At 52.9% G+C, this 12,594-nt stretch overlaps 1 protein-coding gene across 1 annotated transcript in view; it reads right to left on the reverse strand.

Moving 5' to 3' along the window:
• SLC39A4 (solute carrier family 39 member 4) overlaps nucleotides 1-12,594 on the reverse strand; it is an 89,931-nt gene that overhangs the window by 33,769 nt on the left and 43,568 nt on the right. Inside the window, exon 5 of the mRNA XM_078686444.1 lies at nucleotides 6,042-6,216. Within this exon, the coding sequence (XP_078542570.1) occupies nucleotides 6,042-6,216 (175 nt within the window). The remainder of the gene's footprint in view (nucleotides 1-6,041; nucleotides 6,217-12,594) is intronic.

Raw genomic sequence — 12,594 nt, forward strand, 5'->3', positions numbered from 1 at the left:
TGCAGCTTTGTGTATTCATGTCACGTCGGTGAGTCTGAATGGTTTGAGCCACAGATGTTGTAGTCTTCTGTTCCACAGGTTTCCATAGAGGCTCAGGTGCTTGATGCGGATGGGAACCCATGGGCTCTCTGCTCCTAGGGACCATTGGGTTCTCAGATTCTTATGGTCTGTAGAGAGATTTTGAGTGTTTGGGGAAACCATCACATTCTTTGTTTAGTGGATTCCTGACTCAGATGGGTGATGGGACACCTGCTTCCTGGACTATCTGGAGAGCTGGTCTCTTGGATGAACAATGGGACACCTGCTTCCTGACCTCTCTGGAGAGCTGGTGTCATGGAAGAGGAATGGACGCCTGCTTCCTGGACTCTGGAGAGCTAGTGTCTTGGATGAGCAATGGGACACCTGCTTCCTGGCCTCTCTGGACAGCTGGTGTCTTGGATGAGCATTGGCACATCTGCTTCCTGGCCTCTCTGGACAGCTGGTGTCTTGGATGCGCATTGGCACATCTGCTTCCTGGCCTCTATGGACAGCTGGTGTCTTGGATGAGCATTGGCACATCTGCTTCTTGGACTCTATGGAGAGCTGGTGTCTTGGATGAGCAATGGGATACCTGCTTCCTGACCTCTATGAAGAGCTGGTGTCTTCAATGAGGAATGGACACCTGCTTCCTGACCTCTCTGGAGAGCTGTTGTCTTGAATGAGGAATGGACACCTACTTCCTGGACTATCTGGAGAGCTGGTGTCTTGGATGAGCAAAAGGATTCCTGCTTCCTGGACTATCTGGAGAGCTGGTGTCTTGGATGAGCAATGGAACATTTGCTTCCTGGACTCTCTGGAGAGCTGGTGTCTTGGATGAACAATAGGATATCTGCTTCCTGACCTCTCTGGAGAGCTGGTGTCTTGGATGAGGAATGTGCACCTGCTTCATGGACTCTCTAGAGCTGATATCTTGGATGAGCAATGGAACATTTGCTTCTTGGACTTTCTGAAGAGCTGATGTCTTGGATGAGCAATGGAACATTTGCTTCCTGGACTCTCGGGAGAGCTGGTGTCTTGGATGAGCAATGGGACACCTGCTTCCTGGCCTCTCTGGAGAGCTGGTGTCTTGGATGAGCAATGGGTCACCTGCTTCCTGACCTCTCTGGGGAGCTGGTGTCTTAAATGAGAAATGGACACCTGCTTCCTGGCCTCTCTGGAGAGCTGGTGTCTTGGATGAGGAATGTGCACCTGCTTCATGGACTCTCTAGAGCTGATGTCTTGGATGAGCAATGGAACATTTGCTTCTTGGACTTTCTGAAGAGCTGATGTCTTGGATGAGCAATGGAACATTTGCTTCCTGGACTCTCGGGAGAGCTGGTGTCTTGGATGAACAATAGGATATCTGCTTCCTGACCTCTCTGGAGAGCTGATGTCTTGGATGAGCAATGGGTCACCTGCTTCCTGGCCTCTCTGGAGAGCTGGTGTCTTGGATGAGCAATGGGTCACCTGCTTCCTGACCTCTCTGGGCAGCTGGTGTCTTAAATGAGGAATGGAGCCCTGCTTCCTGGCCTCTCTGGAGAACTGGTGTCTCGGATGAGGAATGGCCACCTGCTTCCTGGCCTCTCTGGAGAGCTGGTGTCTTGGATGAGCAATGGGACACCTGCTTCCTGGCCTCTCTGGAGAGCTGGTGTCTTGGATGAGCAATGGGACACCTGCTTCCTGACCTCTCTGGAGAGCTGGTGTCTTGGATGAGAAATGGACACCTGCTTCCTGGCCTCTCTGGAGAGCTGGTGTCTTGGATGAGCAATGGGGCACCTGCTTCCTGACCTCTCTGGAGAACTGGTGTCTTGGATGAGCAATGGGACACCTGCTTCCTGGACTCTCGGGAGAGCTGGTGTCTTGGATGAGCAATGGGTCACCTGCTTCCTGGCCTCTCTGGAGAGCTGGTGTCTTGGATGAGCAATGGGTCACCTGCTTCATTGACTCTCTGGAGAGCTGATGTCTTGGATGAGCAATGGGACACCTGGTTCCAGACCTCTCTGGAGAGCTGGTGTCTTGGATGAGGATTGGACATCTGCTTCCTGACCTCTCTGGGGAGCTGGTCTCTTGTATGAGGAATGGGCACCTGCTTCATGGCCTCTCTGGAGAGCTGATGTCTTGGATGAGCAATGGGACACCTGCTTCCTGACCTCTCTGGGGAGCTGATGTCTTGGATGGGAAATGGGACACCTGCTTCCTGACCTCTCTGGAGAGCTGATATCTTGGATGGGAAATGGGACACCTGCTTCCTGACCTCTCTGGAGAGCTGGTGTCTTGGATGAGGAATGGACACCTGCTTCCTGGCCTCTCTGAAGACCTGGTGTCTTGGATGAGCAATGGGTCACCTGCTTCCTGACCTCTCTGGGGAGCTGATGTCTTGGATGGGAAATGGGACATCTGCTTCCTGGCCTCTCTGAAGACATGGTGTCTTGGATGAGCAATGGGTCACCTGCTTCCTGACCTCTCTGGGGAGCTGATGTCTTGGATGGGAAATGGGACACCTGCTTCCTGACCTCTCTGGAGAGCTGATATCTTGGATGGGAAATGGGACACCTGCTTCCTGACCTCTCTGGAGAGCTGGTGTCTTGGATGAGGAATGGACACCTGCTTCCTGGCCTCTCTGAAGACCTGGTGTCTTGAATGAGCAATGGGTCACCTGCTTCCTGGCCTCTCTGGAGAGCTGGTGTCTTAGATGAGCAATGGGTCACCTGCTTCCTGGCCTCTCTGGAGAGCTGGTGTCTTGGATGAGCAATGGGTCACCTGCTTCATGGACTCTCTGGAGAGCTGATGTCTTGGATGGGCAATGGGACACCTGCTCCTGACCTCTCTGGAGAGCTGGTGTCTTGGATGAGGAATGGACATCTGCTTCCTGACCTCTCTGGGGAGCTGATGTCTTGGATGGGAAATGGGACACCTGCTTCCTGACCTCTCTGGAGAGCTGATATCTTGGATGGGAAATGGGACACCTGCTTCCTGACCTCTCTGGAGAGCTGGTGTCTTGGATGAGGAATGGACACCTGCTTCCTGGCCTCTCTGAAGACCTGGTGTCTTGAATGAGCAATGGGTCACCTGCTTCCTGGCCTCTCTGGAGAGCTGGTGTCTTGGATGAGGAATGGACACCTGCTTCCTGGCCTCTCTGAAGACCTGGTGTCTTGAATGAGCAATGGGTCACCTGCTTCCTGGCCTCTCTGGAGAGCTGGTGTCTTAGATGAGCAATGGGTCACCTGCTTCCTGGCCTCTCTGGAGAGCTGGTGTCTTGGATGAGCAATGGGTCACCTGCTTCATGGACTCTCTGGAGAGCTGATGTCTTGGATGGGCAATGGGACACCTGCTTCCTGACCTCTCTGGAGAGCTGATGTCTTGGATGGGAAATGGGACACCTGCTTCCTGACCTCTTTGGAGAGCTGATGTCTTGGATAAGCAATGGGACACCCGCTTCCTGGACTCTCGGGAGAGCTGGTGTCTTGGATGAACAATGGGACACCTGCTTCATGGACTCTCTGGAGAGCTGATGTCTTGGATGAGCAATGGGTCACCTGCTTCCTGGCCTCTCTGGAGAGCTGGTGTCTTGGATGAGCAATGGGACACCTGCTTCCTGGCCTCTCTGGAGAGCTGGTGTCTTGGATGAGCAATGGGACACCTGCTTCCTGACCTCTCTGGAGAGCTGGTGTCTCGGATGAGGAATGGCCACCTGCTTCCTGGCCTCTCTGGAGAGCTGGTGTCTTGGATGAGGAATGGAGCCCTGCTTCCTGGCCTCTCTGGAGAACTGGTGTCTCGGATGAGGAATGGCCACCTGCTTCCTGGCCTCTCTGGAGAGCTGGTGTCTTGGATGAGCAATGGGACACCTGCTTCCTGGCCTCTCTGGAGAGCTGATGTCTTGGATGAGCAATGGGACACCTGCTTCCTGACCTCTCTGGAGAGCTGGTGTCTTGGATGAGAAATGGACACCTGCTTCCTGGCCTCTCTGGAGAGCTGGTGTCTTGGATGAGCAATGGGGCACCTGCTTCCTGACCTCTCTGGAGAGCTGGTGTCTTGGATGAGCAATGGGACACCTGCTTCCTGGACTCTCGGGAGAGCTGGTGTCTTGGATGAGCAATGGGTCACCTGCTTCCTGGCCTCTCTGGAGAGCTGGTGTCTTGGATGAGCAATGGGTCACCTGCTTCATTGACTCTCTGGAGAGCTGATGTCTTGGATGAGCAATGGGACACCTGGTTCCTGACCTCTCTGGAGACCTGGTGTCTTGGATGAGGATTGGACATCTGCTTCCTGACCTCTCTGGGGAGCTGGTCTCTTGTATGAGGAATGGGCACCTGCTTCATGGCCTCTCTGGAGAGCTGATGTCTTGGATGAGCAATGGGACACCTGCTTCCTGACCTCTCTGGGGAGCTGATGTCTTGGATGGGAAATGGGACACCTGCTTCCTGACCTCTCTGGAGAGCTGATATCTTGGATGGGAAATGGGACACCTTCTTCCTGACCTCTCTGGAGAGCTGGTGTCTTGGATGAGGAATGGACACCTGCTTCCTGGCCTCTCTGAAGACCTGGTGTCTTGGATGAGCAATGGGTCACCTGCTTCCTGACCTCTCTGGGGAGCTGATGTCTTGGATGGGAAATGGGACATCTGCTTCCTGCCCTCTCTGAAGACATGGTGTCTTGGATGAGCAATGGGTCACCTGCTTCCTGACCTCTCTGGGGAGCTGATGTCTTGGATGGGAAATGGGACACCTGCTTCCTGACCTCTCTGGAGAGCTGATATCTTGGATGGGAAATGGGACACCTGCTTCCTGACCTCTCTGGAGAGCTGGTGTCTTGGATGAGGAATGGACACCTGCTTCCTGGCCTCTCTGAAGACCTGGTGTCTTGAATGAGCAATGGGTCACCTGCTTCCTGGCCTCTCTGGAGAGCTGGTGTCTTGGATGAGCAATGGGTCACCTGCTTCCTGGCCTCTCTGGAGAGCTGGTGTCTTGGATGAGCAATGGGTCACCTGCTTCATGGACTCTCTGGAGAGCTGATGTCTTGGATGGGCAATGGGACACCTGCTCCTGACCTCTCTGGAGAGCTGGTGTCTTGGATGAGGAATGGACATCTGCTTCCTGACCTCTCTGGGGAGCTGGTCTCTTGTATGAGGTATGGGCACCTGCTTCATGGCCTCTCTGGAGAGCTGATGTCTTGGATGAGCAATGGGACACCTGCTTCCTGACCTCTCTGGAGAGCTGATGTCTTGGATGGGAAATGGGACACCTGCTTCCTGACCTCTTTGGAGAGGTGATGTCTTGGATGGGAAATGGGACACTTGCTTCCTGACCTCTCTGGAGAGCTGGTGTCTTGTATGAGGAATGGACACCTGCTTCCTGGACTCTGTAGAACCGGTGTCTTGGATGAGCAATGGAACATTTGCTTCTTAGACATTCTGAAGAGCTGGTTTCTTGGATAAGCGATGGGACACCTAATTCCTGACCTCTCCGGAGAGCAGATATCTTGGATGATTGGAAGGACAATCACCATATTCAGTTCTTAGACTCAGATGATTCTGCTAAGGCCTCAAATGCATGTGTGAACCATTGAGATCCACTTGGATTCCGAAAAGTGAAGGTCTTGGATGGCAGTGAGCATCACTGGGCCCCTGGATTCCGTGAATATGCATCACCTTGAATGACTGAAACTGCGGACTGTCGGTGTTTTTGATTGTTGTGCTCCTGTGATTGTTATTCCCTGGAGTTTCACATGTGAGTACCATTTTCGGATATTTGGTTCCCTGCAGTGCTACGGTCTTGTGTGATTGAGGCAGTCACCAGGTGCAACAGAGTATGAAACAAGTGATATCATAGTGACATGCAAAGGGGTGAAGAGAAAGGGGAAGAGCAATGGGCAGATAGAATTCTTGAAGCGATGGAGTTAGAAGAAGAGGTGTGACTAGCTGGTAAAGAAGGAAAGCTCCCTTTAGATAAGGAGCAGGGGTGGGTATCTGTAAGGGAAGAAGAGTCTTGTGCTTGGTTGGGACCTTGCACCCGGGGTACACTCACTCTCTGCAGTGGTCAGCTTGCCGCTGGACGGGGGGACCTTGTGCACCTGGGTGCAGGCCGCACTGAGCTGCTGCTGGAGCAGGGCTGGACTGAGCCGGGTGAAGTCTGCAGGTGAGACCCCTGTGGTGTTGCTGATGCCATAGATCTTCAGGATGTTAGCAGGGCTGAAACATGCCTGTGAAGAACAGAAAGACATGTCAAGCAGTGACCACTCTGTGTGTGTAGCCCAAGCATAGTCAGCATGAAGAACAACTTGCAGCAGCATTAAACCCAGCATCAGGATCCCAGATTATCAGGCAGTGACCACCCTCAGCAACAGTGGGCCTGATTCACAGAACTAATCTGAGACAAAATCCTAAACTTACTACTTTTGGTATTCACAGAATGCACTTACTACTTTTGGTTAAATTTAGTACTTTTGGCTAAACATACTACTTTTGGTATTCACAAAAGGCGCCGCTGACTGAAGAGTGCACGGAGCATCGGGACCCGGAACAGGGCAAGGCGCCACCGACTGAAGCCTGCACAGAGCATCGGGATCCTGAAAAGGGCAAGGTGCCGCTGACTGAAGAATGCACGGAGCATTGGGATCCTGAACAGGTCAAGTCGCAGCTGACTGAAGCCTGATCGGAGCATCGGGATCCTGAACACGGCAAGGTGCAGCTGGCTGAAGAATGCACGGATAATTGGGATCCTGAACAGGTCAAGGCGCAGCTGACTGAAGAATGCACGGAGCATTGGGATCCAGAACAGGTCACGGTGCAGCTGACTGAAGCCTGATCTGAGCATTGGGATCCTGAACAGGTCAAGGCTCGTTGACTGAAGCCTGAACGGAGCATCGGGATCCTGAACGGGTGAAGGCGCAGCTGACTGAAACCTGATCTGAGCATTGGGATCCTGAACAGGTCAAGGCGCAGCTGATTGAAGCCTGATATGAGCATCGGGATCCTCGACAGGGCAAGGTGCAGCTGACTGAAGCCTGATCTGAGCATTGGGATCCTGAACAGGACAAGGTGCAGCTGACTGAAGCCTGATCTGAGCATCGGGATCCTGAAAAGGGCAAGGTGCCGCTGACTGAAGAATGCACGGAGCATTGGGATCCTGAACAGGTCAAGTCGCAGCTGACTGAAGCCTGATCGGAGCAACGGGATCCTGAACACGGCAAGGTGCAGCTGACTGAAGAATGCACGGATAATTGGGATCCTGAACAGGTCAAGGCGCAGCTGACTGAAGAATGCACGGAGCATTGGGATCCAGAACAGGTCAAGGTGCAGCTGACTGAAGCCTGATCTGAGCATTGGGATCCTGAACAGGTCAAGGCTCGTTGACTGAAGCCTGAACGGAGCATCGGGATCCTGAACGGGTGAAGGCGCAGCTGACTGAAACCTGATCTGAGCATTGGGATCCTGAACAGGTCAAGGCGCAGCTGATTGAAGCCTGATATGAGCATCGGGATCCTCGACAGGGCAAGGTGCAGCTGACTGAAGCCTGTACGGAGCATTGGGATCCTGAACAGGTCAAGGCGCAGCTGACGGAAGCCTGTACGGAGCATTGGGATCCTGAACAGGTCAAGGCGTAGCTGACTGAATCCTGATCTGAGCATCGGGATCCTGAACAGGATAAGGTGCAGCTGACTGAAGCCTGATCTGAGCATCAGGGTCCTGAACAGGTCAAGCGCAGCTGACTGAAGCCTGATCTGAGCATTGGGATCCTGAACAGGGCAAGGTGCAGCTGACTGAAGCCTGTACGGAGCATTGGGATCCTGAACAGGTCAAGGCGCAGCTGACTGAAGCCTGATCTGAGCATCGGGATCCTGAACAGGGTAAGGTGCAGCCGACTGACGCCTGATCTGAGCATCGGGATACTGAACAGGTCAAGTCGCAGCTGACTGAAGCCTGATCTGAGCATCGGGATCTTGAACAGGTCAAGGCGCAGCTGACTGAAGCCTGATCTGAGCATTGGGATCCTGAACAGGTCAAGGCTCGTTGACTGAAGCCTGAACGGAGCATCGGGATCCTGAACAGGTGAAGGCGCAGCTGACTGAAACCTGATCTGAGCATTGGGATCCTGAACAGGTCAAGGCGCAGCTGATTGAAGCCTGATATGAGTATCGGGATCCTCGACAGGGCAAGGTGCAGCTGACTGAAGCCTGTACAGAGCATTGGGATCCTGAACAGGTCAAGGCGCAGCTGACTGAAGCCTGTACGGAGCATTGGGATCCTGAACAGATCAAGGCGCAGCTGACTGAATCCTGATCTGAGCATCGGGATCCTGAAGAGGATAATTTGCAGCTGACTGAAGCCTGATCTGAGCATCAGGGTCCTGAACAGGTCAAGCGCAGCTGACTGAAGCCTGATCTGAGCATTGGGATCCTGAACAGGGCAAGGTGCAGCTGACTGAAGCCTGTACGGAGCATTGGGATCCTGAACAGGTCAAGGCGCAGCTGACTGAAGCCTGATCTGAGCATCGGGATCCTGAACAGTGTAAGGTGCAGCCGACTGACGCCTGATCTGAGCATCGGGATACTGAACAGGTCAAGTCGCAGCTGACTGAAGCCTGATCTGAGCATCGGGATCCTGAACAAGGCAAGGTGCAGCTGACTGAAGCCTGTACGGAGCATTGGGATCCTGAACAGGTCAAGGCGCAGCCGACTGAAGCCTGATCTGAGCATCGGGATCCTGAACAGGGCAAGGCGCAGCTGACTAAAGCCTGATCTGAGCATCGGGATCCTGAACAGGGTAAGGTGCAGCCGACTGAAGAATGATCTGAGCATCGGGATCCTGAACAGGGTAAGGTGCAGCCGACTGAAGCCTGATCTGAGCATCGGGATCCTGAACAGGTCAAGGCGCAGCTGACTGAAGCCTGATCTGAGCATCAGGGTCCTGAACAGGTCAAGGTGCAGCTGACTGAAGCCTGATCTGAGCATCGGGATCCTGAACAGGGCAAGGTGCAGCTGACTGAAGCATGTACGGAGAATTGGGATCCTGAACAGGTCAAGGTGCAGCCGACTGAAGGCTGATCTGAGCATCGGGATCCTGAACAGGGCAAGGTGCAGCCGACTGAAGCCTGATCTGAGCATCGAGATCCTGAACAGGGTAAGGTGCAGCCGACTGAAGAATGATCTGAGCATCGGGATCCTGAACAGGGTAAGGTGCAGCCGACTGAAGCCTGATCTGAGCATCGGGATCCTGAACAGGTCAAGGCGCAGCTGACTGAAGCCTGATCTGCGATACAAAAGGGGATGATGGACGGAGCGTTTGAGCAAATCAAACACTCACCCCCAGTCAACTGATCTGGGTTTAATCCATCACCATTCTTTAGCCCACTCAGCCACCCCATTTCAGACATGGCTATATGCAAATCAGTCTGACCCTGTGCCTCATGGGAACAGTCCAGCCCAAACTGCCAAGCCATGTCTTCCATGGACCGGAAACAAGCATCCTAGGACCGGTTTCGGATTCATAATCCTCATCAGCCAGGCTATCTTCAATCCAGTGGCCAAGTGAGCAAGGGACTCACGTCTGAGCATACCCTGCCACACTTAGGGCGAACAAAGCGATACAAAAGGGGATGATGGACGGAGCGTTTGAGCAAATCAAACACTCACCCCCAGTCAACTGATCTGGGTTTAATCCATCACCATTCTTTAGCCCACTCAGCCACCCCATTTCAGATATGGCTATATGCAAATCAGTCTGACCCTGTGCCTCATGGGAACAGTCCAGCCCGAACTGCCAAGCCATGTCTTCCATGGACCGGAAACAAGCATCCTGGGACCGGTTTCGGATTCATAATCCTCATCAGCCAGGCTATCTTGAATCCAGTGGCCAAGTGAGCAAGGGACTCACGTCTGAGCATACCCTGCCACACATAGGGCGGACAAAGCGATACAAAAGGGGATGATGGACGGAGCGTTTGACCAAATCAAACACTCACCCCCAGTCAACTGATCTGGGTTTAATCCATCACCATTCTTTAGCCCACTCAGCCACCCCATTTCAGACATGGCTATATGCAAATCAGTCTGACCCTGTGCCTCATGGGAACAGTCCAGCCCGAACTGCCAAGCCATGTCTTCCATGGACCGGAAACAAGCATCCTTGGACCGGTTTCGGATTCATAATCCTCATCAGCCAGGCTATCTTGAATCCAGTGGCCAAGTGAGCAAGGGACTCACGTCTGAGCATACCCTGCCACACTTAGGGCGAACAAAGCGATACAAAAGGGGATGATGGACGGAGCGTTTGACCAAATCAAACACTCACCCCCAGTCAACTGATCTGGGATTAATCCATCACCATTCTTTAGCCCACTCAGCCACCCCATTCCACACATGGCTATATGCAAATCAGTCTGACCCTGTGCCTCATGGGAACAGTCCAGCCCGAACTGCCAAGCCATGTCTTCCATGAACCGGAAACAAGCATCCTGGGACCGGTTTTGGATTCATAATCCTCATCAGCCAGGCTATCTTGAATCCAGTGGCCAAGTGAGCAAGGGACTCACGTCTGAGCATACCCTGCCACACTTAGGGCGAACAAAGCGATACAAAAGGGGATGATGGACGGAGCGTTTGAGCAAATCAAACACTCACCCCCAGTCAACTGATCTGGGTTTAATCCATCACCATTCTTTAGCCCACTCAGCCACCCCATTTCAGACATGGCTATATGCAAATCAGTCTGACCCTGTGCCTCATGGGAACAGTCCAGCCCGAACTGCCAAGCCATGTCTTCCATGCACCGGAAACAAGCATCCTGGGACCGGTTTTGGATTCATAATCCTCATCAGCCAGGCTATCTTGAATCCAGTGGCCAAGTGAGCAAGGGACTCACGTCTGAGCATACCCTGCCACACTTAGGGCGAACAAAGCGATACAAAAGGGGATGATGGACGGAGCGTTTGAGCAAATCAAACACTCACCCCCAGTCAACTGATCTGGGTTTAATCCATCACCATTCTTTAGCCCACTCAGCCACCCCATTTCAGACATGGCTATATGCAAATCAGTCTGACCCTGTGCCTCATGGGAACAGTCCAGCCCGAACTGCCAAGCCATGTCTTTCCTGGACCGGAATCAAGCATCCTAGGACCGGTTTCTGGCTATCAGCTATCTTCAGCCAGGATAGCTTGACTCCAGAGGTGTGGAGAGCATGAGACTCACGTCTGAGCAAACCCTTCCCACTCGGGGTGACACATGCAAAAACAACAGTTGATGGACAGAATGCAGAACAATGTTATACATTCACCCCAGTACAGAGATCTGGGCTTAAATCCATCGTTTCTTTGCACTCCACACCACCACAATTCAGACATGGCCATATGCAAATCAGCCATGGCCCTGTGCCTCATGGGAACAGTCCAGCCCGAACTGCCAAGCCTTGTCTTTCTTGGACCGGAATCAAGCATCCTAGGACCGGTTTCTGGCTATCAGCTGTCTTCAGCCAGGATAGCTTGACTCCAGAGGTGTGGAGAGCATGAGACTCACGTCTGAGCATACCCATCCCATTCGGGGTGACACATGCAAAAACAACAGTTGATGGACAGAATGCAGAACAATGTCATACATTCACCCCAGTACAGAGATCTGGGCCTAAATCCATCGTTTTTTTGCACACCACACCACCCTAGTTCAGACATGGCCATATGCAAATCAGCCATGGCCCTGTGCCTCATGGGAACAGTCCAGCCCGAACTGCCAAGCCATGTCTTTCCTGTACCGGAATCAAGCATCCTAGGACCGGTTTCTGGCTATCAGCTGTCTTCAGCTAGGATAGCTTGACTCCAGAGGTGTGGAGAGCATGAGACTCACGTCTGAGCATACCCATCCCACTCGGGGTGACACATGCATAAACAACAGTTGGTGGACAGAATGCAGAACAATGTCATACATTCACCCCAGTACTGAGATCTGGGCCTAAATCCATCGTTTTTTTTGCACTCCACATCACCCCAGTTCAGACATGGCCATATGCAAATCAGCCTTGGCCCTGTGCCTCATGGGAACAGTCCAGCCCGAACTGCCAAGCCGTGTCTCAAACGCTCCGTCCATCATCCCCTTTTGTATCGCTTTGTTTGCCCTAAGTGTGGCAGGGTATGCTCAGACGTGAGTCCCTTCCTCACTTGGCCACTAGATTCAAGATAGCCTGGCTGATGAGGATTATGAATCCGAAACCGGTCCCAGGATGCTTGTTTCCGGTCCATGGAAGACATGGCTTGGCAGTTCGGGCTGGACTGTTCCCATGAGGCACAGGGTCAGACTGATTTGCATATAGCCATGTCTGGAATGGGGTGGCTGAGTGGGCTAAAGAATGGTGATGGATTAAACCCAGATCAGCTGACTGGGGGTGAGTGTTTGATTTGCTCAAACGCTCCGTCCATCATCCCCTTTTGTATCGCTTTGTTCGCCCGAAGTGTGGCAGGGTATGCTCAGACGTGAGTCCCTTGCTCACTTGGCCATTGGATTCAAGATAGCCTGGCTGATGAGGATTATGAATCCAAAAGCGGTCCCAGGATGCTTGTTTCCGGTCCATGGAAGACATGGCTTGGCAGT

This window comes from Lissotriton helveticus, chromosome 4_1, assembly GCF_964261635.1.
Source record: "Lissotriton helveticus chromosome 4_1, aLisHel1.1, whole genome shotgun sequence".
NCBI classification, from domain to species: Eukaryota; Metazoa; Chordata; class Amphibia; order Caudata; family Salamandridae; genus Lissotriton; species Lissotriton helveticus.